Source organism: Monodelphis domestica, chromosome 2 (assembly GCF_027887165.1).
Source record: "Monodelphis domestica isolate mMonDom1 chromosome 2, mMonDom1.pri, whole genome shotgun sequence".
Lineage (NCBI taxonomy): Eukaryota > Metazoa > Chordata > Mammalia > Didelphimorphia > Didelphidae > Monodelphis > Monodelphis domestica.
In genome coordinates this window covers 176,651,112-176,667,078 of record NC_077228.1, presented here as the reverse complement: position 1 = coordinate 176,667,078, position 15,967 = coordinate 176,651,112, and the positions used below count along the sequence as shown (strand labels likewise).

Sequence of the window (15,967 nt, the reverse complement as noted above, 5' to 3'; positions counted from 1 at the left end):
CAGAAACCATATTGGAAGAGGTGAACTTCATGTACTACAGAGAATTATCAAAATTTGAAGAAAACTTTATGTAGGGCCAACTATAAGGTATGGAAAGGGGGTTTGAAAGAAATAGATGGAATTCTTGTCCATCTAGAATTTATTAATATTTTTATGTATACAAATACCTTGGCCCCATTCAGTGACTTAAGGGGCTACAAGTTATTTTGTAATTAAGAGTTCTAAATCGTGTGATTATTTGTATTTTTCTCTTTTTTAACTCCCTCTATAACTTGATTGGTGTTAGGATTCTCATCCTGTTGTGATGGAGCCTGCTTCTGTTCTTAATGGAGGGAAGCATTCACTTGGTGCAGAAGTACATCCCATGGAACAGGGGGATGAAAGAATGAGTGGAGGTCTCAATTATATAAGTCCCACAGAAGAAAAATTGTCAGATAATATTTCTACTGCATCTGAAGCCTCAGAGACTGCTGGCAACAGTAAGCATAGTTTTTTGTTTCTACTTGGATTTAGTCTGGGCCATATGTTAATGATGTCTATGCTTTTAAGAAATTCCAGGGGGGTGGGCAGCTGGGTGGCTCAGTGGATTGAGAGCCAGGCCCCGAGATGGGAGGTCCTTGGTTCAAATTTAGCCTCAGACATTTCCCAACTGTGTGACCCTGGGCAAGTCACTTGACCCCCATTGCCTAGCCCTTACCACTCTTTTGCCTTAGAACCAATACATAGTATTGATTCTAAGACAGAAGGTAAGGCTTTTAAAAAACAAAACAAAGCAAAAGAACCTAAGTAAGTTGTAATTGTAAATGTAGCGTCTAAAACAACAAGATTCCTAAATACCTTGTTACATCTTTATTTAAACACAGTCTCCCCTGGTCTTTCACTATGATTTATTTTCACTGTTTTATCTCTTTACATAATAGTATATTGCCCTTATGGTAATTTCTCTATGGACCCTAGATTTTAGGGGTCCAGATTCACAAAAATGGAAGTATTCTTAGTTTCTTAGACTCTGTTGGTCTTGTAATTAATTCTCAGGAAATATCTCTAAGGACAGCAAAAATCTTTGACAAATTTGCAGGATTTGTTTTGTCCAAATCATGTGACAGTTCAAAATGTTTCTTTTTGTCCCTGTTGAGACTAAGCAAAAATTACTATCTTAAAATGCTCTCTCAGTTGTAGTTGACATATATATATATATATATATATAGTGCCTTAATATTTGCTAAACACTTTACATATTATCTCATTTCATCCTCACAGTATCTTAGATATTCCAGAAAGAGTAACACATCCATAGTTTTTACCTTCTAGAAATTTAAGATAGACAGTTCTGGTGTGGATACATAGATAGAATTAACACCTGTATATGTATATATATAATAAGCCTTTGTTACCTAAATGGCAAAATTGTCTTACTGTAAAATTATATTTAAGATATATCATGTTTCTATTTAAAATAAATATAGGAAAAGATCCATCCGTTCTTTCCTTTATAGGCTTTCTATATTCTGGCACCCCAGGGACTGATATGTGTTTTGCTAGACAACATAACACTTCAGACAATAACAATCAGTGTTTACTTGGATCCAATGGAAACATCTTACTACAACTCAATCCACAGAAACCAGGAGCTATTGATAACCAGCCTTTGGTAACTCAAGAACCAGTAAAGGTAAATAGTTTAATATCTTAAATTAAAACAATTCTTTTTTAAGTTAACAGTTTATTTAGATAAATAGCAAGTAGGAATGTTTTTGAAAGATCATTTTGAGACATTAATAGACTTTGTGAGATTCCTAGCTCCTTAAGTATCTTATCCCTCAAAATATGCTAAGTTTTTTGTTTTGTGGGGGAGCAAAGATATTGGAAAAATGTAATCTACTTTAAAATTTGAAGTTTTTCAAATACATCAAAAAATAGTTCACATTTGTAAGTTCAGAGATTAAAGTTTTATGATTTGCCTTGTGATATGTGTTTTATTTTGGAAGTCAAATAATTTCTAGAAAACTAAAAATTTTTCCTGACCACCAAAACAATCCTCCACTGTTGTACTGAAAAATAATATTCATAGTCTAACTTTCTTAAAGGCTACATCTCTAACACTAGAAGGGGGACGATTGAAACAAGCTCCACAACTAATCCATGGCAGAGATTATGAAATGGTTCCAGAACCAGTGTGGAGAGCACTTTATCATTGGTATGGAGCCAATTTGGCCCTTCCTAGACCGGTAAGTACATGCACTTGTTTCTTTTTGTTCTCTTTCAGGATAGGTTAAAAAAACAAAACTGTCAGTAAAAGATACTTTGGTGACTTTCCTATCTCTCAGTAGACAAAGCATATTGTCATCTCACTGAAGTGTAGCATTCCTAGTGCTTTAAATTGGTTGTATAAAAGCTGACATTTTCCTTCTCAAGTACTTTGATTCCCATTACACAGACATCAATGGAAGTTATTAGGTCTCATGCTATTTTGCAAAATGTTTTTTTGTGGCATCAAGGCAGAGAAATTGATTTGGAGCATGGGAAACAAGAGTTCTGGTCCTGACTACCATTCTCTTAACTGTGTATAGTGTTAGGGAAGTCTTGTCATCTTTATAGGCCCTGGTTGTCTCATCTGTAAAATGAGGGGAGTGGGAGTAGATACCTAAAGGGGCTTTCTAATTTGGGTGCTTTTTCTGTTATTTTTCTTAAAAATGAAAATTAAATAAGCAATTTCCTGAACACCGTGAGAATCCCTGACCCCCTGACTCTTTTAAAATAAGACCCCATTTATCATAATCAGTTTGTAGCCAAAAGAAGTATTTAATCTGGGACTGTGATTGATTAGTGGTTAACAAAATTATAGTAAGATTAATAGAATCCAATAAGTATGTTTTATGAAAGAGAAAATTCTAACTATGCAGTAAATCTAGCTATTTTCTCTTTTTACTGTAACTCTGTCAACCATATAAGGCATGTCAGGATGATGAGAGGTAGGGGCCTTGGAAATGGTCATATAGGATACATCTAGAGGAGTGAGGGTAACTGTATCTCTCATGACTATGAGGTAGTAATCTAATTTGTAAATTTGAAGACCATCCTAAATAACCAAGACTCAATTAGAAGCTGAGGTACCTCCTCAAGAAGCCAGCACCCAATCATTGTTAGAAAATAAACCTCCTGTTGAGTCTTCCTAAATGGGCCCGCCCATAGAGACCTATGACTAGTGATTGGATATTGGGGTGGGATCTTGAATGACATAATTTTAGGGTATAAAAGAGGGAGAAAATTCTCATTCATTTTGTCTTAGATTGTGAGGAAAATCTAATGATCCAACTTTGCTGAGAGATATCAGTCTCTATCAATAAACCTGCTATTGGCCTGGGACTTTGCCTCTATTTTATTTCAGATTGACTGAAAAATATTCATTACATTGCCAAGTAGTATGTAAATGTTTCCAATTTTAGAAATGTTAGGCACTTAAACCTGCTAAATTGTTTTCTGCCTTGCCCTCATTTTTCAAGGCATACTATATTTTGGCTTTGAATTTAGGGCTTATATCATAAAAATAGTCATGATGTGTCTATGCCAGCAATTTAAGTTATGGTAATAAAAGAAACACCCCATTTGGTTGACTCCTTACTATGCTAGGGACCAACTGTAGCACTGTATGTACTAAGAGTACTTGGTATACATTTGCCTCAGTAGATGAGAGATAATGACCTTCTAAGAAGGTGTTTGAGTATATCATCCTTTTGTGTTGACATCTAGGCTAGACCTATTAGTAGTCATATTTTTGTAGCAAGGTTTTGTATAAATGTGTTAAATAAGCAAATGTGTTTTTTAGTGCCATTTTTGCAAGGCATTGGGGATATGAAATAATATTACAGATGCTGTGTCTTTATGAAGCTTAGGATCTCATATATGAATTAAAGTAGAATGTAATCACTGAAAAGACAGATTCAGTATCCTAGGTAGAAATAATTTGAGGAAGGAGAAATCACTTTCAGCTGAGGACATCAAACATTTTTCTCATGGAGTCTGTGCAAATGATATGGTTGCATTAGCAATCAAATTGTCACTTTCTCCCAGTTTTTCTCCCCCCCCCGCCCCCATAACAGTTATGTATAATAAAAGCTTGAGATTACATATCCTATAAATTATTTGCTAATCCACATGGTTGTTAGTCCCCATTCCTCTTTCCCCAAACTTGGTTTTTAAAATTTTTTTTCTTTATTTGACATCATAGCACCTAGATTTTGTATGTTTGTAAATTATTGACTCTCTGAGTCTTCATTGATTTACATAGACAATATTTCCCCTTTTATTTAGGTTAGTTTTTTTGTATTTAGACTAGTTTTTTTTGTAGTGAAAAGTGTTGGACTTTGAGTCAGGAAAATCTGTTGTAAAATCCTGATTCAGATGCTTTTTAGCTCTATAACAAGTCATTTATCTCCTCTGGTCTTCAGTTCCCTCTTCTGTATAAAAAGGATGTTGAATGCAATGACCTTTGAAGTCCCTTTTAGCTCTAACTCTTTGATTTTAGGTTCTTGTTATCTTTAAAATATTTTAAATAATAAAATTTCACATATGTTTTCTGGAATCCCACAATCAATCTGTGTCTAATCTCAGGTCTCAACAAAGTAGGTGAGGAAAGGGAATTCGTCTAGCCCAGTCTTATTTCCAGTCTTTCTGTTATACTGTGGAGACCAACTCTCTCTGCCTACCTTTCAAGTTGCATTTCAGCAGGAGAGTACTGTGGCTCCATCTTGTTGTTGGGTTTCAATTTCTGTCTTTTTTGAAGAGCTTTTTAAAGATTGGTATGGAAGGATAGTCAGGGAGGTTTTGGCTTTTGCTGCTCCTAAGCTGCCATTTTGACTCCTCACATAAGTTTTCTGAAGTTATATATGATCCATATTGTGTCCTTCCCTTCTCTCCTCCCTCACAGAACTGACAAGCAATTCAATCCATTATACACGTGTTATCACACAAAACGTATTTCCATATTTATTCATTTTTGTAAGTGAATAATCTTGTAAAATCAAAATTCCAAGCATATACCCAAATAAACAAGTGATAAGTCATGTGTTTTCATCTGTTTTCCCACTTCAAAAGTTTTTCTGGATGTGGATAGCATTCTTTTTCATAAGTCCCTTAGAATTGTCCTGGATCATTGTATTGCTGTTGGTACCAAAGTATGTCACATTTAATCTTTCCACAATATTGCAATTACTGTGTATAATGTTCTGATTCTGTTTATTTTACTCTATATCAGTTCATGTAAGTCTTTCCAGATCTTCCTGAAATCATTCTATTCATCATTCCTTACAATAGTATTCTATCATCATCACATACCACAATTGTTCATCCATTCCCCAGTTGAGGGACATTCATTTGTTTCCAATTTTTTGCCACCACAAAAAGAGCAGCTACAAAAATTTTCCTACAAACAGCACCCCCCTTTTTAAAAATCTCTTTGAGATACAGTCCTGATGGTAGTATCATTGGATCAAAAGGTATGCATTCTTTTATAGCCCTTTGGGCATAAATCTAAATTGTCCTTCAAAATGGTTGGATCAGTTCACAACTCCACCAGCAATGCATTAGGTGTCCCAATTTTGCCACATTCCCTCCAGCATTTATCATTTTCCTTTACTGTCATATTGGACAATCTTTTAGGTTTGAGATGGTATCTCAGAGTTGTTTTAATTTGCATTTCTCTAATCAAGAGTGAATTGGAATATTTTTTCATATAATTATTGATAGCTTTGATTTCATCATCTGAAAACTGCTTATTTGTATCCTTTGACCATTTATCAATTAGGGATGACTTGTATTCTTATAAATTTGACTTAGTTCTTTATATATTTGAGAAATGAGACCTTTGTTAGAGAAATTTATTATAAAATTTTTTCCCCAGTTTTTTGTTTCCCATCTAATCTTTGTTGCATTGGTTTTGTTTGTATAAAACCTTTTTGATTTAATATAATCAAAATTATTCATTTTCTGTCCTGTAATGTTCTCTGTCTCTTGTTTCCCTTCTCCATAGTTGTTAAAGGTAAACTATTCTATGTTCCTCTAATTTACATATAATATTACTCTTTATGTTTAAATTATATATCCATTTTGGTCTTATCTTCGTATAGGTTATGCTATATTGATCTAAACCTAATTTTTGCCATACTATCTTCCAATTTTCCCATCAGTTTTTGTCAGATAATGAGTTCTTATCCTAAGAGCTGGCATTTTGGGGTTTAAACAATCACTAAATTGCTGAGATCATTTACCCCTAATCTATTTCATTAATCCACCCTTCTATTTCTTTGCCAGTACCAGATTGTTTTGAGGATGTTCTTGTTTTCTTAAAATAAAGGCCATTTTAGAGCTGAGAGTGTAAGGTAAATGTTGCTTTCAGTGAGTCATGTAAGCCGCATGGCTTAATGTTAGCTCTACAAATTCATTGTTCTTTTTTCTAAATTTAACAAATTAAGAATTTACTAGATTCAAAAGAATATGTAAATGAACTTTTATGCCTCCCAAGTTTAGAATACTAAACATCAATACTATTTCCCAATAATTGCCTTTTTATGGCTGAAAAACTTTCATGTTATTTTAAAATATATTTCAAACATTACCACAAAAGATAAAGTATTTGTAGGAATTGATTTTTAAAAGTCAAAGTTCCTCTAAAAACCTGTTTTAGACTCACAGTTATAGTGTAGATATTTGCATACATTTGTTCATCCACCTAAATTATAAACTCCTTGAAGTCTGTCACCTTATGTTGTACAATCTAGTGTCATATGCAGCCTGTAGTAGGCACTCAGAAAATATAATATCACAGATAAATGACTTGAATTTGACAAAATAGTTTCAATGACTTTTGTTGCCTCTTGCTTTTAAATCTTTTTTTTTTTTTTGGCCATCTGGAGTCTTAGAGTAACTTAGAACTTAGAGGAAATAGAATTTGTCTAGGAATTTTGATTAAATTTCCATAGCTCTTTGTAAAATCTAATGGGAATTGCCTTTCTGTAGTTACATAACCCAAATTGCACCTTTCTTTCTCTCAACTCCCTCCCCCTCCCCCTACCTTTGTAACCACAAAAAGAGGACATTAAATTTAGTAAAACCTCTTTCTGTTCTTTTTCTAACACCATGATGCTTTCACATGTTAGCTTTCCCTTATTCTTTCTAAATGACTCAGTCATCAGTACCAGACACCCTGTTTGAGTTATTGGCTCTTTTATATTCATTATCATATTTCATCAGATTGCTCCTGTCATATCCTGGACAAAATGAGCTTTGCATGGGAACTAGTCATCCTTGAATTCATATCCAGATTCATGTTTTTCATTTTCTGTTCTTTAGACCAACCCATTTCCTACTCTCTTACTCTTTGTAACCTTTCCTCAGAAAATTATTTTAGGATTATGGTTGGGAAAAAAAAAAAGTAGCCCGTCAGAGTCAGGCAAATCCTAAGTACCAATTTCTCCCTTTCCCTAATACTCAGAACAAGCTTCAAGGATTAGGATAATAAAGGATTAACAGGGTTCGTCTTAACCAATGGATTTCCAACCCAAAAGTAATCTTCCTGTGCCTAACCTCTTTTAAGATTTTTTTTCCTCCTATTTATTTATGTATAAAACCTAATTTGATTATAATTCTCATTAATAGCAGTTGCTCATTTGTCTTAATTTTCAAAACACCAGGTAATCAAGAATAGCAAAACTGACCTGCCAGAGTTAGAATTGTTTCCTCGATATCTTCTCTTCCTGAGACAGCAACCTGCTACCCGGACACAGCAGTCTAACATCTGGGTGAATATGGGTATGATGAGCCTGAGAATGTTTCCTCAACATGTACCTAGAGGTAACTTAAGAATGCAGCAAGAATACAGTACAGTTTCTCAAAAAAGTGAAAACTAAATTAAGTCTGGTGCCACTGTGCTGATGTGCATTCCCATCTGTTTTCATGCAAAATCATTAGATATTCTAATACATGGGGCTTAGATCTAAGATCATGCGCAAGTATGGATTAGGTAGAAAAGAAAGCACAGCAAATTCAAAACTAAAACAGTCAAGTTTATAAAAAGCACTTAAATGTTTCTTAATAATACCTCCCAGGGTTATCTGGAGTATTGAAAGAGATATTTGTAAAGCATTGTGCAAACTTTATATACTATATAAATGCTACTATTTTCCCCCAATAAGGTCATTGTTATGATAAATCTGTGGTGCTTCTGAGAACATCTGCTGATTCTCTATTACTTAGAACTTTTCCACTATACTCATATATAGCAGTAGCACTTTTTAGTACTAGGATTACACCTATAATTTCCTGGTAATAGTTAAAACGAATTCTGTAGCAGCATAAATTTCATTGTTGATCAAACTTAACATTAGATTAACATGATAACAGCTTGGGTTGAGAGAGGTTCTGTGCTAAAACTTGAAAGATATGCTGTCATTGACACACAGATATAATGCATTCTCTTAGCCCTCTCTTTTTAAGTTGTTTAAAAAAAGTTATAGATTAAAAACAAATGAAAAAACACTAATTCCAATGTATTATAGAGATCAAAGAAAATGTTTGTGAAAATGAATGTGACATTCATTTGAAGAAAGTCCCAAGCATATTGCAATTCTGTGTAAATGTTTTCCTAATAATATTTAATATATGCTAACTCTGCTGTTTAAGGTCAGAATCAACACATTAGCTATTGGAATTCTCACATTAAAGCAATACAAGCTCTAAAAAACCTTATTTATTTTGGAAATCATCCAACTCCTTTCATTTCTCTCTGGTTGTCATATAGCATAAGGTTCTTTGTTTAGTCAAAAAGTTCCTATGGAAAACATAATCCTTGTATATGAATTTTAACATCAGTAATAGGTATAATTTACTCTTATTATTCACCCCACACCAAATGTGTGTTTTTCTAAAGTTGAAATCAAATGTATTATGGAACATCCATTTATTTATATTGAGTTGACAGACTTTGGATTTTACTCTTATTATTCACTATTCTTGTTATTGACAAAAAATTTAACAATAGGAGCAGTTAGGTAGATAGATCACCAGCCTGGAAGTTGGGAGGACCTGAGTTCAAATTTGACCTCAGACACTTCTTAGCTGTGTGACCCGTGGCAAGTCATTTAACCTAACCCTTGCTCTTCAATAGTAAGATTAGATATAAAGGAACAATACTATCCCAATGATATAGCAAAGAATGCTATCCCAACCTTTGAAACTCAAAAGAATGATAGCTTTATCTTCATAAAATTTATTTAGGAATGTCTTTTCTTGTTCTCTGTAAAGAATCTTATATATACTACACCTTTTGAAAGTCAATTATATTAAACTTTGCCTTTAAGAATATATCAAACAAAAAGAAACCATCAATATGTAATCTGTAAAATTTGTTCTGGATGGTATGTTGGTATATTAATACTAACCTTCTTGATATTAAGTATCAATTCAAAGGTAGAAGAGGGTAAAAACTAGGCAATTGGGCTTAAGTGATCTGCCCAGGATCACACAACTAGGAAGTATCTGAGGCTACCCCTTATCCTCAGGTCTGGCTCTCTATCCACTGAGTCACCTAGCTGTCACTTCTACCATGTGCGTGCATGCATGTGTATTTTTTTTTTAATACTAAGTATTGGTTCCAAGGGAGAAGAATGGTAAGGGCTTGGCAATGGAGTTTGGCTCTGCAATGGAGTTTAAGTGTCTTGCCCAGTCACACAGCTAGGAAGTGTCTTGAGCTCAGATTTGAACCTAGGACTAATCATCTTTAGGTGTGGTTCACTATCCACTGAGCCACCCCGCTGCCCCTTCTCCTATATATGCTTGCTAAATTATGCTTTCATTTAACTTTTCTATCAAATTAAATACATATCATTGACTTTCTGAAGCACATAATATGATCCTATATTTTTTGCTATTAATTGAGAATGGAGATGAAGGAGGACATGGTATTATTCTTTAGTAAGATTTCTTTACAAAACTTGTGCTGATCCTAGATTTTAGCTGCTTTTATAAATTCTGCTAGAATAGTGGAAGCCAACCCAGAGGCTTAAAATTGCATATAATCAGTGGCTGCCTGCTTGATGAGTTATGCTGCTGGAACTATCTAGCACCCAAATAATTTTAAGTATTTGGTTTAAGACTGTGGAAATTGTTTGGTGTGGACCTTGGAAATGTATCTGATTTTTTATTAATGGGTTGTTATGATGTGCCAAATTTGTTCTTAATTCAAAATTTTGCTCTGCACTAATTATGTGTTAAATGAATTATTAATCTTGTTAAAGTTTACAAGTATCTGCTTTCTTGCTGTAATCTTATGACTAATCCTCTCATCTATAATTGCAGAGATTTGCTCTTTTTCTTTAAGAAGTTATCCTTTGCTCTCTGAAGGTAAAAGGAGTGCTTTACTTTTTGTTGTTGAGAAATTTTTATATTTGTTTTTGCTCTATAATAAAATTCACTATTCTCTTCACTGAATTTATTGTTGTTTATGTGATTATTTTATTCCTTTTGAGATGGTAGGTATTAAACATTGCTACTGGTTATGACTTAGTCATTCTCTTCATTACAGAAAATGCTGTGGCAGTGTATCTAGCATATGAATTCTTTTAAGAAAAGCACATGATATATATGCTTTGGTATACATAGTTTGATATACGTAGTTTTCCTTAGCTTTCCCCTTATTAAGTTAGATATTCATTAACGAAGCTAGCTAATGTCATTGCTATAGCATTGACCTGGACAGATAATATGATTTGTTAAAGAATTAATAATAGTAAGAATCAGAAAATAGATAGTCATCATTAAGAGAGATAGCACTAATGTACTGAAATCAGTTTTAGAAAAATTAATTCTCAAAGGGGGTGATAATAAATTTTGTGTTATGTATTTTTTTCTTTACTTGGAGGCTATCAGGCTAGATTTTGTAAAGAAAAGTATTTTAGTAATGTATCTGTTTAATATATATAGTCCTTATTTTAAGTTTAATAATCTATATATGATTTTCTGTAACCTTTTGTCAGTCTTGCCATTACTCATTCCTTCCTCTAAAATCTCTAGTTGGACTTGACATAGTGCTCAGAACTGTTTTCTTTTTTTGTTGTTTTGTATTCTTACTCCAGGCTCTTTTGAAATTGTTTTATCTTTCATTGACTTAGGATCATAGATCTAAAGCTAAAAGGGTCCTCAGAGCCCATCTATTCCAACCCACTTGCTGAAAGATACTAGACTATGGACCATTTTCTTGAGATCACACAGGTAGTAAGTGGCAGAGGCAGGTCGTCTAACTCTAGAGCAGCCTGTACCCTTTCCACTATACCAAGCTGCCTCCTGTAACTACTGAGGATTGATATATTGTTGAGAGAACTTCTCATTTTGCTTATACCCACATTAAGATCAAGCATACTTAATTTAAATAAAATTTTCCATTCCCATCTAATTTTGCTATTCTTCCAGAAGCAAGTTAAGCAATTTAGAGGTTAAGAATGGTAGTACCGGAAGTTTGACTTATTTTCATAAAGCATGGTTTAATTAAGTCTTATTTCTTTCTCCCCCAACCCCACCTCTCACCCCCTCCAAGCATTAGCTGAAGTTCTGAGGAAGAAAATACAATTTCCAGGCAGTACCACATTTACTTAGGCCTTGGTACTTCAGGTTTTTTAGCCTAAAAATACCCCTGGACATCTGTTGTTTTCTCTTCCAGAGATATATCTTTTGTCCACTTCTTAGGAAGTATAGTGTCCTCCTCTATGTTTCAGTTTGACTTAAAAACATTAGTCTTATTGCTTATACATTAAATATTTTTATATAATAGCTCTCATTTTGTGATTACTGTTTCTTAAGTTATTTTAATTGTTAAGGTAAAAACTTTTTTGACTTTTGCCTTTTTTCTTTATTGTGATTATTATGACCACAGGGAATGTGCCTTCTCCAAATGCTCCCTTAAAGCGGGTGTTAGCCTACACAGGCTGTTTTAGTAGGATGCAAACCATCAAGGAAATTCATGAGTATCTGTCTCAGAGGTTGCGCATCAAAGAGGAAGACATGCGCCTATGGTTATACAACAGTGAGGTAAGGATGTCTAAAGGTGATTGTGAATCAACTGTGTCAAATGTTAGAAACATTTATTCAATAAATAGTATGCATCAACAATATGTGAGACTCTAGGAAACAAAATAAAAAAGTGAAAATCATTACTGTTCCTAATGAAAAATTGCACTGGGAAGGGACCAAAGGGTGAGCAGTCTATTTGTTCTAAGCCTTAGGGATTGTGTGTGCACTTGCACAGATGGAGATGGTAAGACAAGATTGGGAAACAGCAAGTTGTCCTTTTAGGCTTGACAGCCTTCCATTCTCCCACCTTGTTTTGCCTTCTCCCTTTCTTCAAGAAGAATACAAGGAAATAAGACTAATGGTATGAGGTAATACAGGATCTTAAGTGCAAAGATAAAGAATTTCTATTATGCCAAATAAGTGAATGAATGAAAAATATATTAAGCACTTTTCCAAGCTGTGGGAATACAAATAGTAAAGTCCAGATAGTCCCTGGTATCAAAGAGTATGCTCTCTAAATATAGGGTATAACAGGTAAAAGAAGGTTCCATTGCAGAGCAGATGCAGAGGTCCTAGTGTACTTAGGTTACATAAATAAGTGAAATAATACCAAGGGACTGAAAGGTTAAGAGTCAAGGAAAATGATTAAACCTGGAAGACTGTGACTGAGCAAGTGGAAAGATCTGCTATCAGGGAAAGAGAAGAAATCATTGACTTCAGCCCATTATTCAGTAATAATAATTATCATCATTTATTAAGAGCAGAGGGACATGCTCAGATCCATACAGTGTGAAGTTTTTTTTGGTAGGAGAATTGAAAAACAATTTATCTAGCAGGGAGACTTGAAGAAGGGAGACCAATTAAATGGGAGCCATCAACAGTAGTCTTAAGACAAATAATACCTGAACTAGGCTGGTGTTTGCAGTAAAAGAGGGAAAGATAGAATGAATGTGAGAGAGTAGCTAGTAGTTAGAAAGTAAAAGATTCAGCAATTTATGGGATAATGGAAAGGATTGAGGGTGATCCTCATCATTTAAGTGTTGGTGACTAGGAGAATTATATTATTAGGAGGAGGTGAGAATTTAAGATGAGGGGCAGATTTTAGAGGAGAAATGGGTTTGAGTTTCGACAGTACATCAAAGTATTAGGTACCTATTAGGAAATGAGGGCCTCTGGAGCTCCGGGACAAAGACATAACTATGGGGGTTATAAATAAACACAATACTTGATGTTGTCATGGATTTTGGATGAGATCCAGGGTTCCAAGGGTTACCACTTTTGTTCATCATGGTTTTCATCCCATAGAATTTGTCTACCCTTTATAAGAACCTGAATTTTATACATAGATTTATTTGTCATCATGACCTTACCATACCATACTTACAGTGATGAAGTGTATCTTTTAAAACTTAGGCAAGGGATAATGGGTAAGAGAGATGTGTATATATCTGTATCTGTATATCAATAATAGAGAGATGGTTGTCTCATTTTTAGTCTTCCTTGGTGAGACCACTTCTGTTGGTGATACTGCTGTAGTATAAAGACCTTAATATGCTGTAGAGTGTATGGAGGCAGACAGCCAGGATAATGAAGAACCTTAGATCCATACCATGGTATAATCAGTTGAATCCTGGAGAAATAAAACCCTTGAAGAGAATGGGGAGATAAGATAACTTCAAGTATTTGAAAGTCTTCAAGTATTTGAAAAACTATTATGTGGAAGAAGGATGAGAGTTGTATTTGACTCCAGAGGACAGAACCAGGAGCATTTGGGTATAAGTTGCAATGAGGAAACTTTAGGTTTGACATAAATTCCAACAGCTGCCCACTGCAGTCTCTTTCAATTCCGACATTTTGTGGGTCTTTTATAAATGCCTAAGGAGAAGAGGTCTTCTGTTTGAGCATAAAAATACTTGTTAAATGTTCTCTTTAGTTGTGTTTTGGTCACCTTTTTTCTACTTCCTTTTAAAAGTTAACATGCTTGTGTATATAACTATCAGATTTCCATGACTAGAATTATGTGAATGAAGTTTTGAATTATCATGGGCATTAGGAGATTATGCTTTAATATAGACAAATCTTCAAATATGTACTTCCTTTTTCTTACAGAACTATCTTACTCTTCTGGATGATGAGGATCATATGTTAGAATATCTGAAAATCCAGGATGAACAGCACTTAGTGATTGAAGGTAGAAGCCTACAACATGTTGATATTGAGGATGGGACAACAGAGATATAGGAGTTCAGGGTTTTTCCCCAATAGGCATATTGTCTATTTTTCAAGATAATTAATTTGTAATTAATAATTTTCTTGAGTAGTTTTAAGTCCGATTTTTTTCTTAACATTTAGTTCAATGTATAGCTTATTAATCCTAACTTAAATACCATTACTATATCTAATAGAATAGTAAACAGAAGTGGAAAGTAACAAAAAAGAACAATTAACTCTTCTCAGTACCAAAATGTATTTGATTTTTCCTTTTCTGTCATTTTCTAAGGTTCAGAGAAAGAAAATTTTTTATTCCTTCCCCCATGATCTCCTACCAACTACTGAATAACATGACATGGCGAATATGAGGAATTAACACATTAATCTTTTTTTTTCTAGTTCGGAACAAAGATATGAGCTGGCCAGAAGAGATGTCATTTATAGCAAATAGTAGTAAAATAGACAGACACAAGGGTAAGTCTCTAGGGTTTTTAATATCTCTGACATATGAACTAAATCTGCATGAAAAGAAGTTAAGAAATTGGTACTTAACAATAGATTGATTCCGCCATTCATTTTAAATAACTTTAAATGGTAACTAAGTACTTCATTTATAATTCTCTAGAACTCTTGAAAACCATAGAGTTAGAGGACATAAAGAGACTAGCTTTTCCTCATTTGTAAACAATTGTATATGTTTACTTCTGATGCAACATGTCATTTTAAATGAAATTTTTTTTTTTTAGTATTTACTATATGAACAGTACTGTCCTTGGAGCCAAGGAAAATACAAAGATTTGAAATGAGTTATAATTATGACATCTAGAAATCTTAATGAGTTTTTATTAAATCAGCTACTTAATCTTTGCAAATGAATGTCATTTATATTTAAGCAAAATGTTGTTATTTTTAATTATTGTAATGTAAATGCAATACTAATTATTATAAAGTAATTGCTGATTCTGGGGCAAAACGTAATATGGATTTTACACACAATGCCAACCAAAGGCTTTTCAGAAAATTCAGTTTAACAAATATTTCTTTCTGGACTTCATGAGAAACTTGAGCTTCACCCACAGAAAAGGTAGAAAAGAACAATCATTTTGTGGTTGATAGTCATTTCTCCGAGTTGCAAAAATCTTTGCAATTATTAGTGTTAGAAAAATATGGACAATTTTATACTTTTTGATAAAAATGAATGTGATTTAGCAATATGTTAAGTATAGGCAGATTTAATTTCCTTTGACAATAATTGGATTCAGTTTGCCTATTAAAAGCAAAGAAATTACAAGTTGAGTCAAAAAAAATTTTTATTTAAAAGAAATACGTCTATCATATAAGTAAATATATTTGTATCTATGTCATATATAGGGACATACATATGTGTATTCACAGACCAATACATATATGTCTGTAGTTTTAATATGAGCAGATAAACTAAAATTTACCAAGCATTAAGTTGACTCCTGAAGATAAGGAGACTTTGGGGTTTTTTTTGGTGGGGGTGGATATTGAAAATTTGAATTTAAATTATAAATATTAAGCGATGTACAGGAGAATTATAATTTGCTTATATGTATCATTAGTGAGAAAATATCCTTATTACATATTTTAAGGACTTTACTGAATAACTTCTCCATTTATAAAAGAATATTTAGGTTGCAAAAATAATTAGAAAAAATAACATTGGAGATGTTAA

General features: G+C 33.4%; 1 protein-coding gene across 1 annotated transcript in view; it reads left to right on the top strand.

The window, feature by feature from the left end:
• USP32 (ubiquitin specific peptidase 32) overlaps positions 1-15,967 on the top strand; it is a 258,739-nt gene that overhangs the window by 202,701 nt on the left and 40,071 nt on the right. The window contains exons 13-19 of the mRNA XM_007481750.2: positions 287-479; positions 1,497-1,672; positions 2,088-2,228; positions 7,689-7,806; positions 11,921-12,075; positions 14,167-14,248; positions 14,668-14,742. Coding sequence (XP_007481812.2) covers positions 287-479; positions 1,497-1,672; positions 2,088-2,228; positions 7,689-7,806; positions 11,921-12,075; positions 14,167-14,248; positions 14,668-14,742 — 940 coding nt within the window. The remainder of the gene's footprint in view (positions 1-286; positions 480-1,496; positions 1,673-2,087; positions 2,229-7,688; positions 7,807-11,920; positions 12,076-14,166; positions 14,249-14,667; positions 14,743-15,967) is intronic.